Source organism: Sycon ciliatum, chromosome 8 (genome assembly GCF_964019385.1).
Source record: "Sycon ciliatum chromosome 8, ocSycCili1.1, whole genome shotgun sequence".
Taxonomy (NCBI): domain Eukaryota; kingdom Metazoa; phylum Porifera; class Calcarea; order Leucosolenida; family Sycettidae; genus Sycon; species Sycon ciliatum.
The window spans coordinates 26,316,593-26,335,047 of NC_088650.1; the positions used below are offsets into that span (position 1 = coordinate 26,316,593).

General features: G+C 44.7%; 1 protein-coding gene across 1 annotated transcript in view; it reads left to right on the forward strand.

The window, feature by feature from the left end:
• The window catches only part of LOC135822512 (protein split ends-like), a 40,593-nt gene that overhangs the window by 1,529 nt on the left and 20,609 nt on the right, over positions 1 to 18,455 (forward strand). The window contains exons 4-25 of the mRNA XM_065335294.1: positions 227 to 282; positions 540 to 689; positions 931 to 1,048; positions 1,872 to 1,953; positions 2,290 to 2,366; positions 2,618 to 3,409; positions 4,119 to 4,277; positions 4,715 to 4,773; positions 6,842 to 7,016; positions 7,284 to 7,330; positions 7,891 to 7,966; positions 8,197 to 8,226; positions 8,369 to 8,437; positions 8,556 to 8,612; positions 11,134 to 11,334; positions 11,906 to 11,971; positions 13,199 to 13,234; positions 14,122 to 14,163; positions 14,522 to 14,581; positions 15,436 to 15,492; positions 17,267 to 17,281; positions 18,241 to 18,288. Of these exons, the coding sequence (XP_065191366.1) occupies positions 227 to 282; positions 540 to 689; positions 931 to 1,048; positions 1,872 to 1,953; positions 2,290 to 2,366; positions 2,618 to 3,409; positions 4,119 to 4,277; positions 4,715 to 4,773; positions 6,842 to 7,016; positions 7,284 to 7,330; positions 7,891 to 7,966; positions 8,197 to 8,226; positions 8,369 to 8,437; positions 8,556 to 8,612; positions 11,134 to 11,334; positions 11,906 to 11,971; positions 13,199 to 13,234; positions 14,122 to 14,163; positions 14,522 to 14,581; positions 15,436 to 15,492; positions 17,267 to 17,281; positions 18,241 to 18,288 (2,472 nt within the window). The remainder of the gene's footprint in view (positions 1 to 226; positions 283 to 539; positions 690 to 930; positions 1,049 to 1,871; positions 1,954 to 2,289; positions 2,367 to 2,617; positions 3,410 to 4,118; positions 4,278 to 4,714; positions 4,774 to 6,841; positions 7,017 to 7,283; positions 7,331 to 7,890; positions 7,967 to 8,196; positions 8,227 to 8,368; positions 8,438 to 8,555; positions 8,613 to 11,133; positions 11,335 to 11,905; positions 11,972 to 13,198; positions 13,235 to 14,121; positions 14,164 to 14,521; positions 14,582 to 15,435; positions 15,493 to 17,266; positions 17,282 to 18,240; positions 18,289 to 18,455) is intronic.

The window sequence follows — 18,455 nt, forward strand, 5'->3', positions numbered from 1 at the left end:
GGGTCTGGATAACCGATGAGTGTAGTGGACTTGTACTTCTACATGCATGTACATACACCGTTCTAGAACGCTCTCTTTACGGTAATACCCTTCATAATGTTATGCGCGGTTGCTAAATCTTCAGGCTGCATGGCTCTGTTGAAACACTGCATATGTTGAGTGACGTACTTGAGTTGACTCTTCTTTCGTCTTTTGGTGTTGTTTGTATCTTATTGTTCACATCCAGATGTCTCTCGGAGACTTAATGGGCAAGATGTTGGTATCCATGCCTCATTTTGTACGGTAAGACCCTCGTTAACTTTTCTGGTGTGTACGTGGTACTAGTTTGGCAGGTATGCGTTCAAGTTGTTTTCTATTGTGTTCAGATTGGAATTCACAATGCAGCGGTTAAATTATTGCCTTGCAGAATCCTGGTGGAATGCTGTATACTGGTAGTACAATAGGCAACTCCACCACTCCACATTGCGCTCTCGGTTTGCAACACAGCATGTTAATAATTAATCCCTGGTCTGGTCTTGTCATCTGTTCCTCCTGCATAGATGCATCAAACCTAACTCCAAACTAAACCCCAATTTGTTCGAGCGTGATTTCGTTCAACGACAGCTTCGGTACACGGGTGTGCTGGACACATGCCGCATACGCCAGGCTGGATATCCTGTGCGCCTGTCGTTCCCTGCTTTCATGGCTCGGTGAGTGCTGATGGTTTGTTGCCAACCTAACCATCCACTGAAATATCTTTGTGTCAGATTTGTACTTACTAAAAGTGCCACTAACGCATTCCAGCGAGTGACCGTTCCTTTGTGTTTTCGATTATTTCTGAATTGTCTCTCACAAATGCACTAACTTGTGTCACCTGCATATTGCGCTGGGCTGCACATTTTAAATTGCACACATGATTGTCTCGCCCTGTTCATGAATGGTTGCCTACAGATATGGCCATCTCGCTGTTAGATATGACTGGATGGCCAACAATGTGATGGACGCTAATGCATGCAAACTTGTACTTGAGAAACTGGAGCTGAAGAGCTATGCCATCGGACTGCAAAAGGTGAGATATCGCCACAGCATGGAAATACTGGCCATGGTACTAGTAACCCTTCTATGGCCATGGATATTGAAATTCAGCGTAGTGAGGAGAAGCCAACGTCCCACGTGTGTTCAAGTGACTGCGTAGAAGTTGGTGATTACCCAACTGTATTTTCTCTAATATGAGCGTGGTCTCTAGTGCAGTGGTCCCTTTATGACCTGGCACCTATTATGTGTCAGGAAACTTGCTGTATTAACAAATCTGATATGTGACTTAAAACAAATTTCGGCTGTAAACGTTTGTCTCCAGTAAAGGCCCACTGAATGCATGTACTAGTCTTGGAAAATTAAGGCCGGCAGTCTCCAATGGCGGCACACCTGAGCGTTTCCCACACCAGCGAAACCGTGTACCAAGCCTGCACGGAAGTTGAGCACAAAACTGCCTTCTCACTAGTGCCTTTGACCGACAGCTCTGACGACACAATCAATAGGCCATTACAGACTTGATCAATATGTACACTTGCATTACACGAGTACATGTGTATACGTGTTTCATGTACTGTAAGTCTACAATTTTTCGGCTCATTCAAATTTCGGCCTCCCAGGGCTGAAACCCATTTCAGCCACATCAACTTTTCGGCCTGTACTGCTGCTGCCTGTATACACTGTCACACTGAACCTTGCAAAACAAAATTTCGGCCGAACATGACCAGGCCGAAAATAGTCGAAAATAAATATGCGCCGAATATTTGTTGACTTTAATACCGTATGTGAATACTACAGTGCTTGGCATCCCCTCACTTCATAACCTGCCTGCCCATCCATTCTTTGTCTGAATCCTGCAGGTGTTCCTTCGCTTCTACCACAATGAGACACTGTGCCACAAGTTGGAGCACTTCCTCAGTGCTGTCCTCGTATGTCAAAAGAGTAAGTCTTCCGTAATATGCCGCAGTTTATGTAAATTATCAATCAAAGCACGGAGTTACTTAAAAAAGTCTTTTCAAGTTATGACGTTTTGGACCAGTCACCCATCGTCAGAACCAGTGTAAAGGAACTCAGTGCTTTGACTGAGTATTTGAGTGAGTAAGTTAGCAACCGAATTCAGAGGTTGTCAGTTGACAAGCCACCCTTTTCTTTATGATGCAGCTGTGTGAGTTCATGCAAGGTGTTTAGAATACTAGCTATCTTTGAAACAGTGAACATATCGCGGTGCTGTGCAGTGAACACATTCATGTTGTGTTTGCCTTTTCTGTACTGTCACAGATGCACGGCGCTTCCTTGCCCAAGCAGATTATCTGCGCCGTCTCGAGCAGAAGAATGTTGCCAATCTATTATCAATGGTAAGTACTAGTAGACTGTAGTTCCTGCTCAATGGTTCGACGAAAGCTGCCTGTCGGTTTGTAGCAGCTTGCCGTTGTCTCATAGCGCACAAAAGAACAGTGAAGTATTGAATTCGATGATGTGTGATTGCTGTTCTCTTCATCAATCTGGGTTGTAGCTGCATTATTGCATCCCAGGAATGTCAGGTGTGTTACGAGCATTAGCTGACTTTCATGATGTCCTCTGCTCTTGTGTTGGTTGCTTGCTGCAGTCGTTACAAATGCAAGACGACTTGGCAGTGGCACTGTCCACTCAATGTGAACAGGATGATGCCGAGCACCGGCGACTTGAGGAGGAAGAGAAGAGACGGAAGGAGGAGGAAGAGCAGAGACGCTTAGCTGAAGAGGCCGAAAAGAAGCGCTTAGCTGAGGAGGCCGAAAAGAAGCGCTTAGCCGAAGAGGCCGAAAAGAAGCGCTTAGCCGAAGAGGCCGAGAGGAAGCGCTTAGCTGAAGAGGAAGAGAGGAAGCGCTTGGCTGAAGAGGAAGAAAGAAAACTGCGAGAGGAGGAAGAGAGAAAACAACGAGAGGAGGAAGAAAGGAAACAACGCGAGGAGGAAGAGAGAAAACGACGGGAGGAGGAAGAGCTGGAAAGACAACAGCAAGGAGCAGACGCTGCTGAGCGGACATGTTTAGAGAAGGCGACGAAAGACTCTAGTGACGAGGTTTTCTGTGAGCTCGAAGCACCATTGGCAAGTGATGCTGCCAAGGAGAATGCCGATGAAGATTCAGCAGCAAGAGAGAAGGCGGAAGAGGGAGACATGTTTGATGAGGAACTGGAACATCGGCCGTCTAGTACTAGCTCCGAAAGACAACGGCCCATCAGTCAATCACATGTAAGCGATAGTATGGACGAGGATTGCATTGAAAACGAAAAGCCTCGAGAAGTATCAGGACATCCGAAGAGTCCACTGTCGGATACAAGTGAAGAACTCCCTATGAGAAGTCGTCGGTCTGGGGTGGCTGGTTGGAGGCAGGATGAACTTGATGATGAGTATATTCCAAAGGTGAGTCCTAAGGCATGATGTGCGGGCATACTCCGTATTTTCTGTTTTCCGGTATACCTCACCACGAGCGAAAAGTTGTTAGAAAGCTAGGGCACTTTGTTTGGAGTTATAATTACTTATAATTATCTTAGGGTTGTTTTAATAAAGTAGATTAGTTTTTACAGGGTACCTCACTTCAAACTCTCCAACTACGGTCTCTTCGCTGCATAAGTTCACTTCACTTCCAAAATAAATAATATTAGATATAAATGGAATGCACCAAATTTTCGGGCATGGCCCATCTTCAGGGTGAAAAACCATTCAAAGGGTGAGGGTGAATGGTTTTTCACCCTGAAGATGGGCCATGCCCGAAAATTTGGTGCATTCCATTTATATCTAATATTATTTATTTATTTTGGAAGTGAAGTGAACTTTAATATGCAGCGAAGAGACCGTAGTTGGAGAGTTTGAAGTGAGGTACCCTGTAATGTGTGAGTGGCTGCAATGGAGTCTGCGAGTGCTTAGAAAAGATTAGTTTTTAGGCTGAGAAAAGAAAACAATGTTATTCTTCTTGTCCAGCACAGTAAAGTTTGCATGCTGATACTTTGCTAAAACTAGGTATTGAAATAAGTTATTTTGCAAGGGGTAGCTGGCAAAGTCAACAAAAATTGCGTCACCTCACATGATCATTCATTTTGGTTTTGTGATATATGCGAACATGGCCTTGCAGAGAATCCGAGACCGTGAGACTTTCAGTTCTAGTCAAGTTCAGCTGGCGGCCAGGAATGCTCTGCTTCAGAAGCGGCTGCGGCGTTCCTCTGAGTTGCCGGACAGTGCTCTGGTCAGTCATCGTACCAGATCCGGCTCATGTCAAGTCCGTGGAGCTGTGGTAATGGCAGCGTGCAACTGTTGTTCTTGTCGTCTTGGATTGCCTCTCTGTGTTCCTGCAATACCTATTGTGTGTAGATGTACTGTCGATGACATGATACAGTCCAATTTGTGAAAGTGCCGGCAAAAGTGCAGTCAAAAGTTGCCCACTGAAACACTCTTTGCTTGTTCTCATTATGGAGCTTTCATGTCGCGGTTGTTATCCGCTACCGCCCTTTATCAATCTGACAGACTAAGAACACAATGATGAAGAGTGTACACAATACGTACACGCCTGTAGAATGAATAGGGTGCTGCAGTGTTTTCAGATCGGCGGACTACCCACTTTGTCCAGAAAGGGTGTACAGATGGCATTGGCAATGAGTCAATGACATTGTACGCATGCTCTATTGGTATTTTCTGAACTTGTTTGTCGTGGATTTCCCCTCTTCCTTACAGGTCAATCGCGCCGAGTCCTTTGAGTCTACTGGCTCTGCACCAAGTCCCGGATATACCAGGTATGTTGTACATTTCCTTCTGCCGTGCCGTGCGTGAATTTCTCGATCGCGAGAGATTTCGTCACTTCTGTTCTTCTTCTGCGCGTGTGCATGACAGTGTTGAGAATTCTTTCTATACGTCCTACACGTTCAGCCACCAGCTGTGTGTTCTGAAGGTTTTACTATGTAGTATACATGTGCTAGGTTTTGAAACAAACAATAGGAGGACAGTGGAAGTGTTTTTACTCAGAGTTTCACGCACTAAGCGATCATCAGAAAACTTAGTGCGTGAAACTCTGAGCAAAAACACTTCCTCTGTCCTCCTATTGTTTGAACCAGCTCTACCACTCGGTATTGAGCACTCTCTTGGACAGCCTGGAACCTCTCTGTTTTGTGCTAGCTTTTGTAAAGTTTGCCAATTTTGAAGATCAGCTCACTTCACACAGGAGAATGCCTTGGTATAGCGTGATGAAGGATTGGCGTTTCTTATAGGCTGGCGATTGTGATTGTGAAGCCCTTGGCAAGTATGAGTGGTACTGTAGTAGCTTTAGTGATTGTTGTGGGACAGTGGTTTGATACAATGTGCAAGCATGCTCCTCTTCCTGCCGGCTTAAAGGGGAAGTGCATCGATTTTTCGAGTAGGGTCCAGAAGAAAGACAATTTGATATCGGTTCGAATGGCATATCTCTCGCTTCCATACGATAAGCCAAACTTGCCAAATCGCCAATTGTATACTCACGTTGCCATAGCGACCAGCGCAGTGATGACGTACGAAAGGCTTAGCTCCACCACAGAGAAGGTCGATTCACTGCAGAAATTGGTCATTTTCAATTGGTTTATTGTATTCACGAAGTGAAAGAAGGGCTGTGTTCAATGCTGTTAGTGCAGTGAACTGTTTATTAGTAGTCCTCTCGGTTGCGTACTGGGACGTGACACCGACAGGAGAAAGCTGGAGTGCGAAAACATCAGCAGACAGGCGGAAATAGTGACGAACAAAATGCTGAAATCTTGGTTGGGACGAATCAGACGTTCAGCATTTCCCCCAACCAAGCTCCATGCCGTTTGCTCTTTCCACTTCCTGAAGATGGATGTGATGCTTCCTGGCGACTCTCCTATCTCTCGTAACATCTTCTGAAGCCAGGTGAGACGACGGGTGGTGGAGATTGACGAATGAAATAATGTCGTAGGTTTGAAAGTTTGCTGAAAATGTCTCAGGAGAGATGGCGAATACCAAGCATCTTCTCCTAGAGGGACCATTTCCCAGGCACAGTCAGCAAAGGGAAATGTAGAAGGCCGATAAACAGTTCACGGCACTAACAGCATTGAACACAGCGCTTCTTTCACATCGTGGATACAATAAGACAATCATGAAAATGACCAATTTCTGCAGTGATCGACCATCTCTGTGATGGAGCTAAGCCTTTCGTACGTCATCACTGCGCTGGTCGCTATGGCAACGTGAGTATACAATTGGTGATTTGGCAAGTTTGGCTTATCGTATGGAAGCGAGAGATATGCCATTCGAACCGATATCGAATTGCCTTTCTTCTGAACCCTACTCGAAAAATCGATGCACTTCCCCTTTAACACTTGACTAGCTCACCGCTGCCGCTCAGAGAGCGCACGAAGAAGCTCATCAAACCTTTGACTCTCCACTCCCTGATCAAAAATGCAGTGTTTTCAGCCAATTCACCTCTCACTGGTTGATGACCTTATGTGCTGTCTGGGAGTAGTCCAGAGTCAGTCAAGGAAGAAGCATGTGCTGGTACAGTAAAACCTGTCAAGGCGACCTGTCCTGGAAGACCACTGAAACCAGGACCAAGGGATGCTATTTCCAGTCAAATGTCCCTGGATAAGGAGACCGCCTGGTAACAGAGACCACGTTTTCAAGGTTCCTTGAGGGGTCGTCTTAGGCAGGTTTCACTGTACATTGTGAGCATCTTTATCTTTTCGAATCTACAAGTACATGTATGTGTCTCTCTATTTGTGTGTGTGTGTGTATGTGTCTCTCTATTTGTGTGTGTGTGTGTATGTGTGTGTGCGTGTGTGCGTGCGTGCGTGCGTGTGTCTGCTCTTCCTGCTTGTATAGTCGTGGAAAGTCGTTCCCTTTTGATGATTTACCCCCACCGTCTGGTGGCATTGCAGCACAGAACAGCAGCTCGTTTGGCAGCGGGCTGTCTCTGAATGCAACATCAACTTCTAAATCCCCGAAGTCACGGTCCAGCTTTGCTGGTCTTATTGATATGGCACAGGAGAAGAAGAAGGTGATTATGTGGGCACCGTATTTATATTCCATAAAAAGTGTACTTTGTGTAATTTGTGTACGTATTGAAGCCCTGCATGTGAGCAATGTGGTGGTGATTAAAGTGGATGTATACTGGTATAGGAGCAATTATATTTTCAGAATAATTTTGAACTGCTGTCTGCTTCTGTTTTGAGGAGGTCTTTTGCCCTTTGTCTTGTGGCAATCTTCACGCACTCTGTGCATCGCAGCACATAGCATTCTTCTTTGTTCTGTCCTATTCTTTTAGTCGAAGAACAAATCACCCACCTGGGCATCAAGTAGCCGAACAGCGAAGTGAGTTGATATCCATGTACAGTGCTGAATGAAGAGTGATCTTTTTATACCGCAGGCCATCGCACGTTGCGGGTTTGATCCCAGTTCGTTCCAGTAGGAATACAGTTTGCACCACAGAAGACCCATTTGGGATTTGGTGTCTGACTTTGGTTGGGGAGGCAGAGGCAGCGAGGGAGGGCCTCTGAGGAGATGAGAACCTCCGAGGAGATGAGCACCTCCCTCACTACAATGTAGGCCCGGCTGATTGAAACAAGAGGTCTCTTATCTTCAGCCCCTTCAGAAAGGACTATGGGCTACCTGTACACCCCCCCCCCCCCCCCCCCCCCGCCCCTGTCAAATACCGAAATAAAGCGGATGACGTTCCTATAATTATTACGTTGCAGTAACAAAAGGATTGCCAGTGCGGCAGTGGCCATCATCTGAACTTCATTTCATTTTGCTGTTGCAAATGTCTAGTGGACATGGCTCAATTTACTGCCTAATCTATGAAAGTATGATAATGATAAATGCTGGTTCTTTCTCGGTCTGATCTCCATGTCATTGCCTTGTTTCTTGTGCAGACATCTGATGAGAAACGAGTCAGTAAGATCTAATCCCAGCGGCCAGAGCAAGGATGATGACTCTAAGCTGAGGCAGGTGAGTCTGCGACACCTTGATTGTCCACAGCCCGCCTTGTCTCCCATCTTTGTCGTGAGCCATCAGCACATGCACAGTATCTGATTTATGTTGCATTTCGAACTTTAGTGACCACTTGTTTTCCACCCAAATAATAGGGAGGTTTAGCAACTCTTACATAATATAGTACACATGGGTACATGTACAGTATTGTCACGTTAGTGTTTTGGTGTTGCCTTTGCTTGCTGCAGGATTCTCTTGATTTCAAGTATAGCACAAGGGTAAGTCATCGAGGATGAAATGCAACACATTGGTGTCTCGCCGTGTTTGTAGCTGTAGCGTTTAGGGGGCCGCGCCCAATGGTCTTGTCCTGTCTTGTCAACCTTGTGTTTGAGAACATTGCTCTGTGTTGCCTTGCTTCAGGTACGAGCATCAAGCTGTGCTAGTGGCGAGATGCGCTCGACATTCTTTTTCGGAAACGATAGCAACAAGGTAACCATGACATGCCTGAACACACCATTCCTTTCTGTGCGACTGACACCATCTTGAAGAATGCTGTTCATGTTCTATAACATGTGTTCATTGTTCTGCTTTGTGTGTACTCTCGCAGTCATCCGTCGATGAAGATGTTGTTTCTATTTCATCTATGACGCGTGGAGACACACTTGTGAGTGTCTGTTTCCAGGGGTTGCCTTCACCACGAGAGCTGTCCGTGTGTGTGCGTACATGTGTGTGTGTGTGTCTAAAAATAGTGGCGGTCAATTCATCAGCCTTGCAAACTGTTGAATGGTGTAATCCCAGCACAAGTTGCTATGTCTAACATAGCTGTTCGCTATCATTGCTTCTGCGATGGGCAGGTCTGAAGTCTGAGGTGTGTGTGTGTGTGTGTGTGTACATGTACATGTGTGTACATGTGTGTACATGTGTGTGTGTGTGTGTGTGTGTGTGTGTGTGTGTGTGTGTGTGTGTGTACATGTGTGTACATGTGTGTACATGTGTGTACATGTGTGTGTGTGTGTGTGTGTGTGTGTGTGTGTGTGTGTGTGTGTGTGTGTGTGTGTGTTCCCCGTGACTGAAACACTGTCCGTCCTTTCAGGACCTGCCATCATCTCCGGATGGGCACTATTGTATTGTACTCTGTGTGTGTGTGTGTGTATGTGTGCACGTGCGGGGTGCATGTGTGGGTACGTGCATCAATAGTCTGATCCACCTGCTGTTGGTGAAGATATGGTCAATTTCCTAATCTTGAGTGAAAAGAACAACAATTAATTGTGACCTTGCAACTGATAGTCAGGCGCGCCTCTAACAAACAAAATTGTAAACCATGAACTTTATGTGAGTCCTTCCATTGATTTGAATGAATGCCATTAGAACAGCGCATTCCAATGCTGTGGATCAAATGTTTTCCCTGATAGTCCTAAACTCTTTTATAATGACTTATGCTGATAAAATCGAAAGTTCACGTGGGAATTTGTATTTGCTGTAAACACACAACTCTGTAAATCAACAATCAACTTCATGACTATTACCGCCGAAGTCGCAACTTCTAAGTCTGTAAATCCCGTTTAAACAAATGCTTCACCAAGTACGGTCATTCCTGTTTGTAGTGCCACTCATGACTCGAGTCCACCTGAAGAGGGGTTGTGCTCATGTGCAGCCACAATGTAAATTTCTTGGTACTAACCTGCCCAAACATTCTAACCTTGAAAAAAAACTTTCTATCGTAACTTTTTAAGTACTACGGAATACTGTGCACAGTGCAGGGGTTCTCTATTCTTATCGCAGGGCTTGTTATTGTTCATCCTCCCCTAACTACTATAATTTCAGAGTAAAACACTCTTTCTTTTGCTTACACATTACCGTCTTATAGGCGATTCACACGACAGGCAAATCCACGTTTACAGGAAAGTCACCATGGAGATATTCCTGCGGGCGACCAAAATTTACCCGCGGGAATCAAAAGTGTCCATGGCCTTTTTGCCCGCGCATGCACTCATCTGCGGGCACTTTTACAGTTATGAGGCTGTGAGGTCGTACTATCGTACGGTAGTCTTGAACCCTGGTTGTTTGGCCTTTGTCTTTGGGTACTCATTCCAAATCACCACAGTAACGCCGTATACTCACCGGATACTCGCGGGAGCTCTGGCCGCCACCCGCCGCCGTGTGAACTGCAGCCTCACGTTTCACTTCCTGCGGGCACCTGACAAACGTGGATTTGCCTGTCGTGTGAATCGCCTATTAGTACTTTGTGAAGTAGTAAAGATGTACTTCGAAGTAAATGTTTTGTAATTGTTCTTGTCACTGTATCTCCTCATTTTTTGTTTTTTGTTTTTCCACCCTGAAAAAAAACTATAAAAAACAATTTCGAAGTAAATCGACTCCAATGCACGCGAATAACGCTGACGGCATGCACGAGACAAGACTGAAAAACAATCATCAGACAAGAATGACATTCACTATTCACCACGACTGTTCACTATTCACTTTGCTACTAAGCCGCTCTGTGTAAGGAAACAGTTGCTTACTCTGAACTTGTTTGTGAATGTAAATCAGTTGTACTATACTAATTGTTGTACTTGAAAGTTGCCACTGCACTGTGTGCCATATACAGGTGGAATCCTGATAATTCGAATATGGCTTAATTCGAACATACCGCTTAATTAGAAGTTTTTCCAGGACCGATTTCTGTCAATACGATTCCCACATAAATTTTTCTGATAATTCGAACCTCGAACCGGACATGTCCGTTAATTCGAAGTTCCTTGGATTCCACTTACATAGAAAATGTGTGGGATTTGTGCTGATAATTCGAAGTTAGCAAAGTGTAATTCGAAGTTCACTGTACACTGTACTGGTAAGTTCAGTTTGCATGAGCAGGCTGTGCTGGTCAGTTCAGTATCCGTGAAATCTGTGTCTAAGGTCCATAGCGCAACTCTGCGTGACCATGGGAGCATTTTGACATACATATTGTGTTGTGGGTTCATGTTTGGATAATTAGAATGCCCGGATAATTAGAAGTTTTTTGCTGGCATTTTGAGGTTCGAATTATCAGGATTCCACCTGTAGTAGTACATTAAAAAATGTGCCATTCAGCTAATGCTTAACCTTGTGATCTTTTGTCGCGTTTTTCTTGTTCATCGTTTCATACTGAACTCTGTCTTGTTGTGTTGGCTGATTGAACATAATAGCCCTTCATTGAAGCTAAACCGGACCAAGTTTGCGATAGTCTAATATTGTCTTGTGAAAGTCTGTGCATATCTGCACCGTCCGTGGATACAATGTCCATATTGACAGTGGATACCGATGAAGAGAGTAACTCTGCCTTGTCCAACGTTCGGAGGACACTGGTGCATGGTGTTGAGTGGCCTAGCATCTCCAATGGTGCTGTAGTAAGTTTTGACACTAACTCTTAATTTATCACCGATGTGACTTGATCATGCTAAACCAGTTAAAAAAATGAAGGTTTTCAACACTCAACAAGTTGACACTGCCCTTTGAAACACCTACCATCTGACCTCGGGAGGTTGCTTAGGTTCTATGTATGGGTTTGCGTGATACGTGTACGTAATTATATGGTTTTGATGGATGAAACCTGAAGCTAGCTACAGTTTGAGTAAATATTCAACACAAAGTTGACCCTTTCTATAATATGAATTGATTTTCATTGTGAACAAAGTGGCTGAGGCAGACGCACTTGATATGCGCCTGAACATGGCGCGCGAGAGAGGAAGAGAGAGAGAGAGAGAGGGAGAGGGAGAGGGAGACCCGCTGTCAGTATATTGATGAATTCATTAAAGTAACTTTAATGCTCAAGTTTTCTGTTATAAGTGTAAATCTGAATAGTGAATAAGACTCCAGTCATAGTTTGTGATTCATTTTGAATATAGCAAGGATACTTTGGCGACCGAATGCTGGCAGTTGTTGTGACAGGGATTCTCCAACAATCTCTTCTGCTTTCAGTCGTCAGTTACTAGCCTTGGAGTTGATACAGATGAGGAGTGCAACAATCAGCTGGGAGTTTCCAGAGTAAGCATAGCCACTAGCCACTCTATTAATTATTTTCATGATCTTTGGTGTCATACAAGCATAGAACACTGTCATTCTACCGTAATAACGCACATATAAGCACATGCGCTTAAAAGTGGATTTTTGCTACGAATCCAATTTTCAAAAAATGATAATGTTTCACCTAAACGTGCACGCGCGATCAGAGTTCATTTGCCACAGTCTTTCTGTTTGACTAGGTCTTGTAGTGTCAGTTTCATAGTTCCTGTATGTTGTTTATCAGACTTTTATCCGTGATTGTGTCAAAGTGAGAATTTTGGTAGTGAGCATGCGCTTATAAGTGAGAGTGCCCTTAGGCCAAGTAAAAAAAAAAGCTAGATGATCGTCCCCGTCCGCCCCAGTTTTTGTCAGCGCCCCAAGAAATATTTTATTTTTTAAATCGTGAGTTTTTGCCGAAATCGTTGGTTTTTTACCGATCGCGGATGCAGGAAACATGTGCACGCTTTGTTTAATACTTTCTTTACTATATGGACCACATACTACTAGTATATCACAACGTCAGTATCGATCTGCTGAAGAAAGAAAAAGAAAAAAAGAAAAAAAAGAAAAAAAGAGAAAAAAAACCTTGATGTTGTTGTGTACACTGTGTGCATGAGAGGGTAAAAAGTAAAAAAATAAAAATAAAATCCTCCCGCCCTCCCCGATTTTTCCAAAAAAAAGGACGATCATCTAGTAATTTTTTTTACTCGGCCTTATATCGGAATATAGGCACATGCGCCTATATGTGCGTTACTACGGTAGCACTCCTGTGATGTGTCGCCGTGAGAATTACAGTCGTAATGTCATGGCAACAGAAAAAAGCAGTTCTTTTGGGTGAGCAGCTTGACTAGAATGCTATGAGAGACCTGTTTAACCAGAATTGTTACACCATCTTATTTGGTGTCGATGCTGTACGTCACCCCCCCCCCCCCCTTAGCAAACACAGACCTGCATGCAAGCGCTTGAATGCACTCGCGGGCCACGTGCACGCAGACACACACACACACACACACACACACACGCACACATGCACACACACACACACACGGACGCACACACACTTGTGCTGCTGTCGTTTGAAATCTTTTATTGTCACGATGGCCTGTGGCCAATAAGAGAAGTCGTTGTCGCTGGTGTTGTGGTTGATGTCATTGGCGCTGCTGTCGTTTCCTTTGGTTTGAGTGAATTTGCTTGGTTTGTTTTCCTCAGGTTAAAACAAGTAGTTCCTCTTCACCGCGCCTCAAGGTACATAGCATGCTTACTCATAATTTCCTATTGTATAATGAACAGGTTGCGCCTAACTGGAATTTGTAGGATGTGGACATTTGTAGCCTTTTAGAAGTAGTTTTCAATCACCAGAGAGCTCAGCAAAGTAATTTGATATGTTTTCGCAATCTTGATGATACTATAGCGCAGCGATGTAAACAAACAGTCAGTGTACTTGTATGCAAGAGTATAATATACCCCCCCCCCCCCCCCCCCCCAAGAGTGTGCAACTCAACTATGGGTGCCGCCTCGACAGAATTTCCAGTTGACGTAATTTGTGGGATGCAATGCGCACTGTACACGTATTATCAGACGTGTCCTGAACCTGTGCTGGACAAAGCCCTATTTGATCCTGCACAAACTAGTGCAAAGAAAAACGTGTGATGTACTCTTGGTGTGTGCCATACACTGACCGTGTGCATGTGTAGTGACCGAGGTCCTTTATTGTACTCAGAGCACTTTGAAGAGGCCCATTTATTGTACTCAGAGCACTTTGAAGCTCCCTCTTCAAGCTCCTAATGCACGTGTTAACTTTCCCTGCACAAGGTCGTACTGATTTGTGCAGATGTACTACCGGTATCTTCTAGGCATCAAGCACTCTGGTGTTCTCTCATAGTACTGCACCTCAGTGTGATGTTCTGGTTGTGTGTTCACGCACAAAGGAATTTAGCACATTTGAATTGTTCTTGGAAAGATCGCTTGGTTTCACTAATCTGCCAACTATTGCCGATGATGACAAATCACAGCTTAACTCCAGGTATCCCATGCATTGCTTTTAGCTTTCTTTGAGTAAGCTGATGGCCTTGCAGGTGCGTTCACACATGTTGATTCATCTGTCTGTTCATCTGTCTCTGATACTGTTCCAGAGTCCACTGGTGGAATCCACAGGCAAGCTGACCCAGATCAACGTGAGTTTAGGCAACGCAACTCTCCCACGGCCTGATAGCGTAGTCTCCATATAAATACCTGCATGCCGTGTTCATTGTTATTATACATTTTGTATTTGTATTTATTCAACTTTTCCTGTCTCGTCAAACGACTGCCAATGACAAATGAATTTGAAATGAAGGGTGACAGCCAACCACCTCTTCTCACAATGCCACTCCAGTAGTGTGTCTTGCACAGTTACCAGTGCAACCTGCCCCCAGATCCATTTTAATGTGCAGTTTTGTGACTTTTTTCATCTTCGCCTCTCAAGCAGGCTGCCCAAAAGCTGTAGCAAGGAGTCTTTGTGTGTGTGTGTGTGTGTGTTTTTTGTCTGTTCAGATTCTTGCACCTTCGCCAGAAGTGGAAGCACTGAAGCGAGAGGACTCTCTTGCTCGTTCCGTAAGTGCTGCTCTCTGCTGAACGCTTGATGTGTGTGGCATGCAGCGTAGCAAAGCCATTTTGATTGGATTTTTACACTTGTACACTGGCTGGCTTGAGGTCTAGGTTGTGGATCGAACTAATCACTTCAGTACGAAATGCTCATACAGTAAAACCTGGTGTAAGCGACCTCTGGTTTTAGCGACCACCTGTTTTCAACGGTCGTTTTTCCATGCACGGACAGTTCTACACAGAAACTGCACTGGATACAGCGACCACCTGCCTTGTGCGACCAGCGACCGACTTTTAGTGTGCCAAGTGCCATATTGGCCTGCACACAGCGAGCAGAACTAGCCCAAAGTGCCATCTTGTCTGGCAGGGTTGACTGTAACAGCGTTGAAGCACGCTCCGAAGCAAGTCCATGCAGTCAACAGAAGTGACAAGTGGCGGTGTAAGATGCGCTGCATGCACTTGAGTGAGGCGTGCTTTGCCTGCACGAAAGTATTCTATGCTCCACACCTGTCAATATGAGTACATGGAAGTGCTTTGAAGTACAATCATGCTCATGTAACGTTTTGTACACGATCCGATGTGCCACGAATGTATGGGACCTGGTTCTAAAGACCACCTGGCTTTAACGACCGCTTTTGCTTGCACCGTATTGGGACCTTCAAGCTGGGATTGATTCGGGCTTTTATAGCCATTTGCTCGTGCTATTCCTTAGGGCTCGGGTAACTTGGCTAGCAAGGTATTTTGAGGCTAAGCTGTCTTTGGATAGCAGTTCGGCAAAGGCTTGGCTTGCAAAGAGCACTTTGCTGATGCTGTCCTCAGCATAGTATTCGGTTTTGTGTTGTTTCCTGCTTTATGCGATACAGTGTAGCAGTGAGGCTTTGGATACTGATGAAGAATGTAACATTGTGCAGCCCAGGCTGGTGAGCTTTCTCTCGCTGACATGTAGCCAATAGAGTGCATGCTATCAAGAGTACATAACCCCAAGAGTGCACTTTCTCTATCCAGTGCTTCAGCGGCAGAGTTTCGCATTGCAGCACAGGGCATGGTTTAACAGGTTAAGCTTGAAAACGGTCACCAGAAAGTTGCTCCAAGAGTACATAACCGGAAGTGTGCAGCTCCTATCTTGAGCTGTGATGGACTCACTCGCCCATGGCGGGATTTTTTCATTGCTTCATTTTTGGCGGAATTTTGATCAAGTTTCTGTGCCTTTTCATGCATGTCATGTGGATATGGCGTATGCTCATCAGGGTCAGGACCCATTAATCTACCGTCTATTCTTCTGCTTTGACCACCGTAGCTGCGATGCACAATTTCTTCACACGTCTGATCTCTGGCTACGCATGATGGCGTCAGTGGGCCAAATTGCCACGAAAGACTGTCGTAAAAATGAATCGTTTTGGGATGAGAGACTCTCGAGTTGCACACTCTTGTTATGGAACTTCAGTCACGCAGGCATGCACACCAACTCGATCAACAGGCAGTACGAAAGTAATTAGTTGTTGTTCAGGGAAGAACATTTCAGAGAGAGAGAGCAAAAACAAATTTGAGAGCAAAACGAAAACATAAGAACTACTAATGAACTCATGGCAAAGAGTTCCCAAAAGGCCACTGAGTACAGCCAACTCAGATGCATATGAATTATCGGGCTAGAGCGATACCAAGAGTACATAAACCAGAGTGTGCAACTGTGCACATCAGATCTGAAACGGCGCAGTTCGTGCACTATGTCACCCTGATGAGGTCAGCCAAGCCGCGACTTGCGTACAGCTCAAATTTTCATGTTTCATAGCTCGGAAATCAGCCAAGTTTGCTTGATTTTAGACGTCCTGTTTCAGGATTTCGGTGTTTTGTGTGACTGTGTACGCTGCATACATCCACCGACAAGTAAAGTCACCAGGCTATTCGTATCAAAAAACCGAAATCAGGACAAACTCAGTGACCTGCACCACCGCGACTGGTTACGCAACTTTTCACCGTACCTGTGGCTTACCATGCCGTCAGAAATGACGTAGTGCACGGATTACGCTCCCACAGGAACCATCCCGAGTTGCACACTCTGGTTTATGTACTCTTGGCGATACTGAATGCGGTGGTACGACTTCTACGCACAGCACGCAAGACTCGCAGCAAAGCACCATACCGGAACTAACGATAGCACGATAAGACTGAAAGCGTGCATACACCAAGCAATGCAAAACAAAGGAAACACATCCATGCACCGTGTGCAGCAGACGACGATGATTGATGAAAGGGCAAACTGTCATACTGGGTGAAACACTACCCATGTAGGCTCTCAGCATGATCAATGAATAGTGAAGCAATAGACATATAGATAGGTTCAGTTATATATACATTACACTCTTGGTTATATACTTTTGGCTGTACCCAGCGTGGGGCTGTGTAACACCCTGTGGCTATCATGCACAGGGTGCAGATAGTGTGCGCGTGATGTGAAATTCTGTTTTCGCAGACCCAATAAACAGAGTTGCACACGCTTGGGGCTTATACACTCTTGATGATATGAAGGCCGTGTGAAAAGTTCAATTGATTTGCTCTGAGCTCAGTGACACTGTTTAATAATTCAAAGTACAACGTACGAATGTATGTTTGTGCCCATTTGTCATGTATGTTGTATTGGAAGAGATTTTGTCTCATTGAGTTCTGCATGCTTTGCTTCCATTGTGTTTCTCTCAGGTGCTGCCCAGCTCTGTAAGTGTCCTGCATTGTTGTTGCATGGTGTGTTGTGTGGGTGCTGCAAGTGAGCTTTCTTTCAAAGTACAACTTCTGCCTGTCTTTCCTGACCATTCCGGGCAATTAGATGGGAAACTGATGCTTTCCACATGACATCAATTAGAACGAAGATAATTGTTATGAGTAACTGTCTGAATGAGTAACTGTCTGTATGAAGTAACTGTCCACCGCTGCAACAAGACAATAAGCAGTCAGAAAGTGCAATATATTCTCTTATAAGGCGTGCAAGAGTGGACTCGGGTGGAGAGCCAAGGATTAATTGATAGAAAAGAAAAAGGACCAAAGAACTACAAGTTATGCTATAATGTCGCATGAGCTGATTGTTTAGTAACTGGTGGTGTTCGTGTTTAGTAACTGGTGGTGTTCGTGTTTAGTAACTGGTGGTGTTAGTGGACATAACTGTAGTCCTTTTTCTTTTCTATAAATATTCTCTTATAGTTTCGCAATTTATTCATTCGCGTGCAAAGACGCAAATCCACACAATCAAGTAGACACTTCCTTTCATCTATCAAACGTTTTCTTCAAAAGTGTCTACTTGATTGTGTGGATTTGCGTCTTTGCACGCGAATAAATATATTGCGAAACTATTCTCACCGCCTCCGAACTGCCGCTTGAATTATTCTCTGTTATTTTACATTTATTAGTGGCTCAGTGTCCTAGTTCAAGAAAGAAGATAGATGCTCATTGTAAAGCTGTGTATGTCATTCAGCTCAACGGAATCTAACTATTCTAAGCACTCGTATTCAAATGCTGGCCAGAAAAGAGAACATTTCCCATTACTTGTTCATGCTGAGAACACACCAAGAACGTCATGGGTAATTCTCCCACCGTACAAACTACTGCCTCTGTTTTCATGGTTCCGTCTCGATTTGCACACGTCTCTGGAATTTGGCTTTTGTATTTGTTTCTTCTCCTAGAGCAAGTTTATCACTTCTGATGCCGAAGATGACCACAGGATGTCTCAGGTATGCGTGCGTGCGTGCATGTGTGTGTGTGCGTGTGCGTGCGTGTGTGTGTGTATTTGTGTGTGCGTGTGTGTGTGTGTGTGTGTGTATGTGTGTGTGTGCGTGAGAGAGAATATGTGTGCATGCACGCTCGTATGTCTGTATATGTGTTTCATTTACTAGAATCG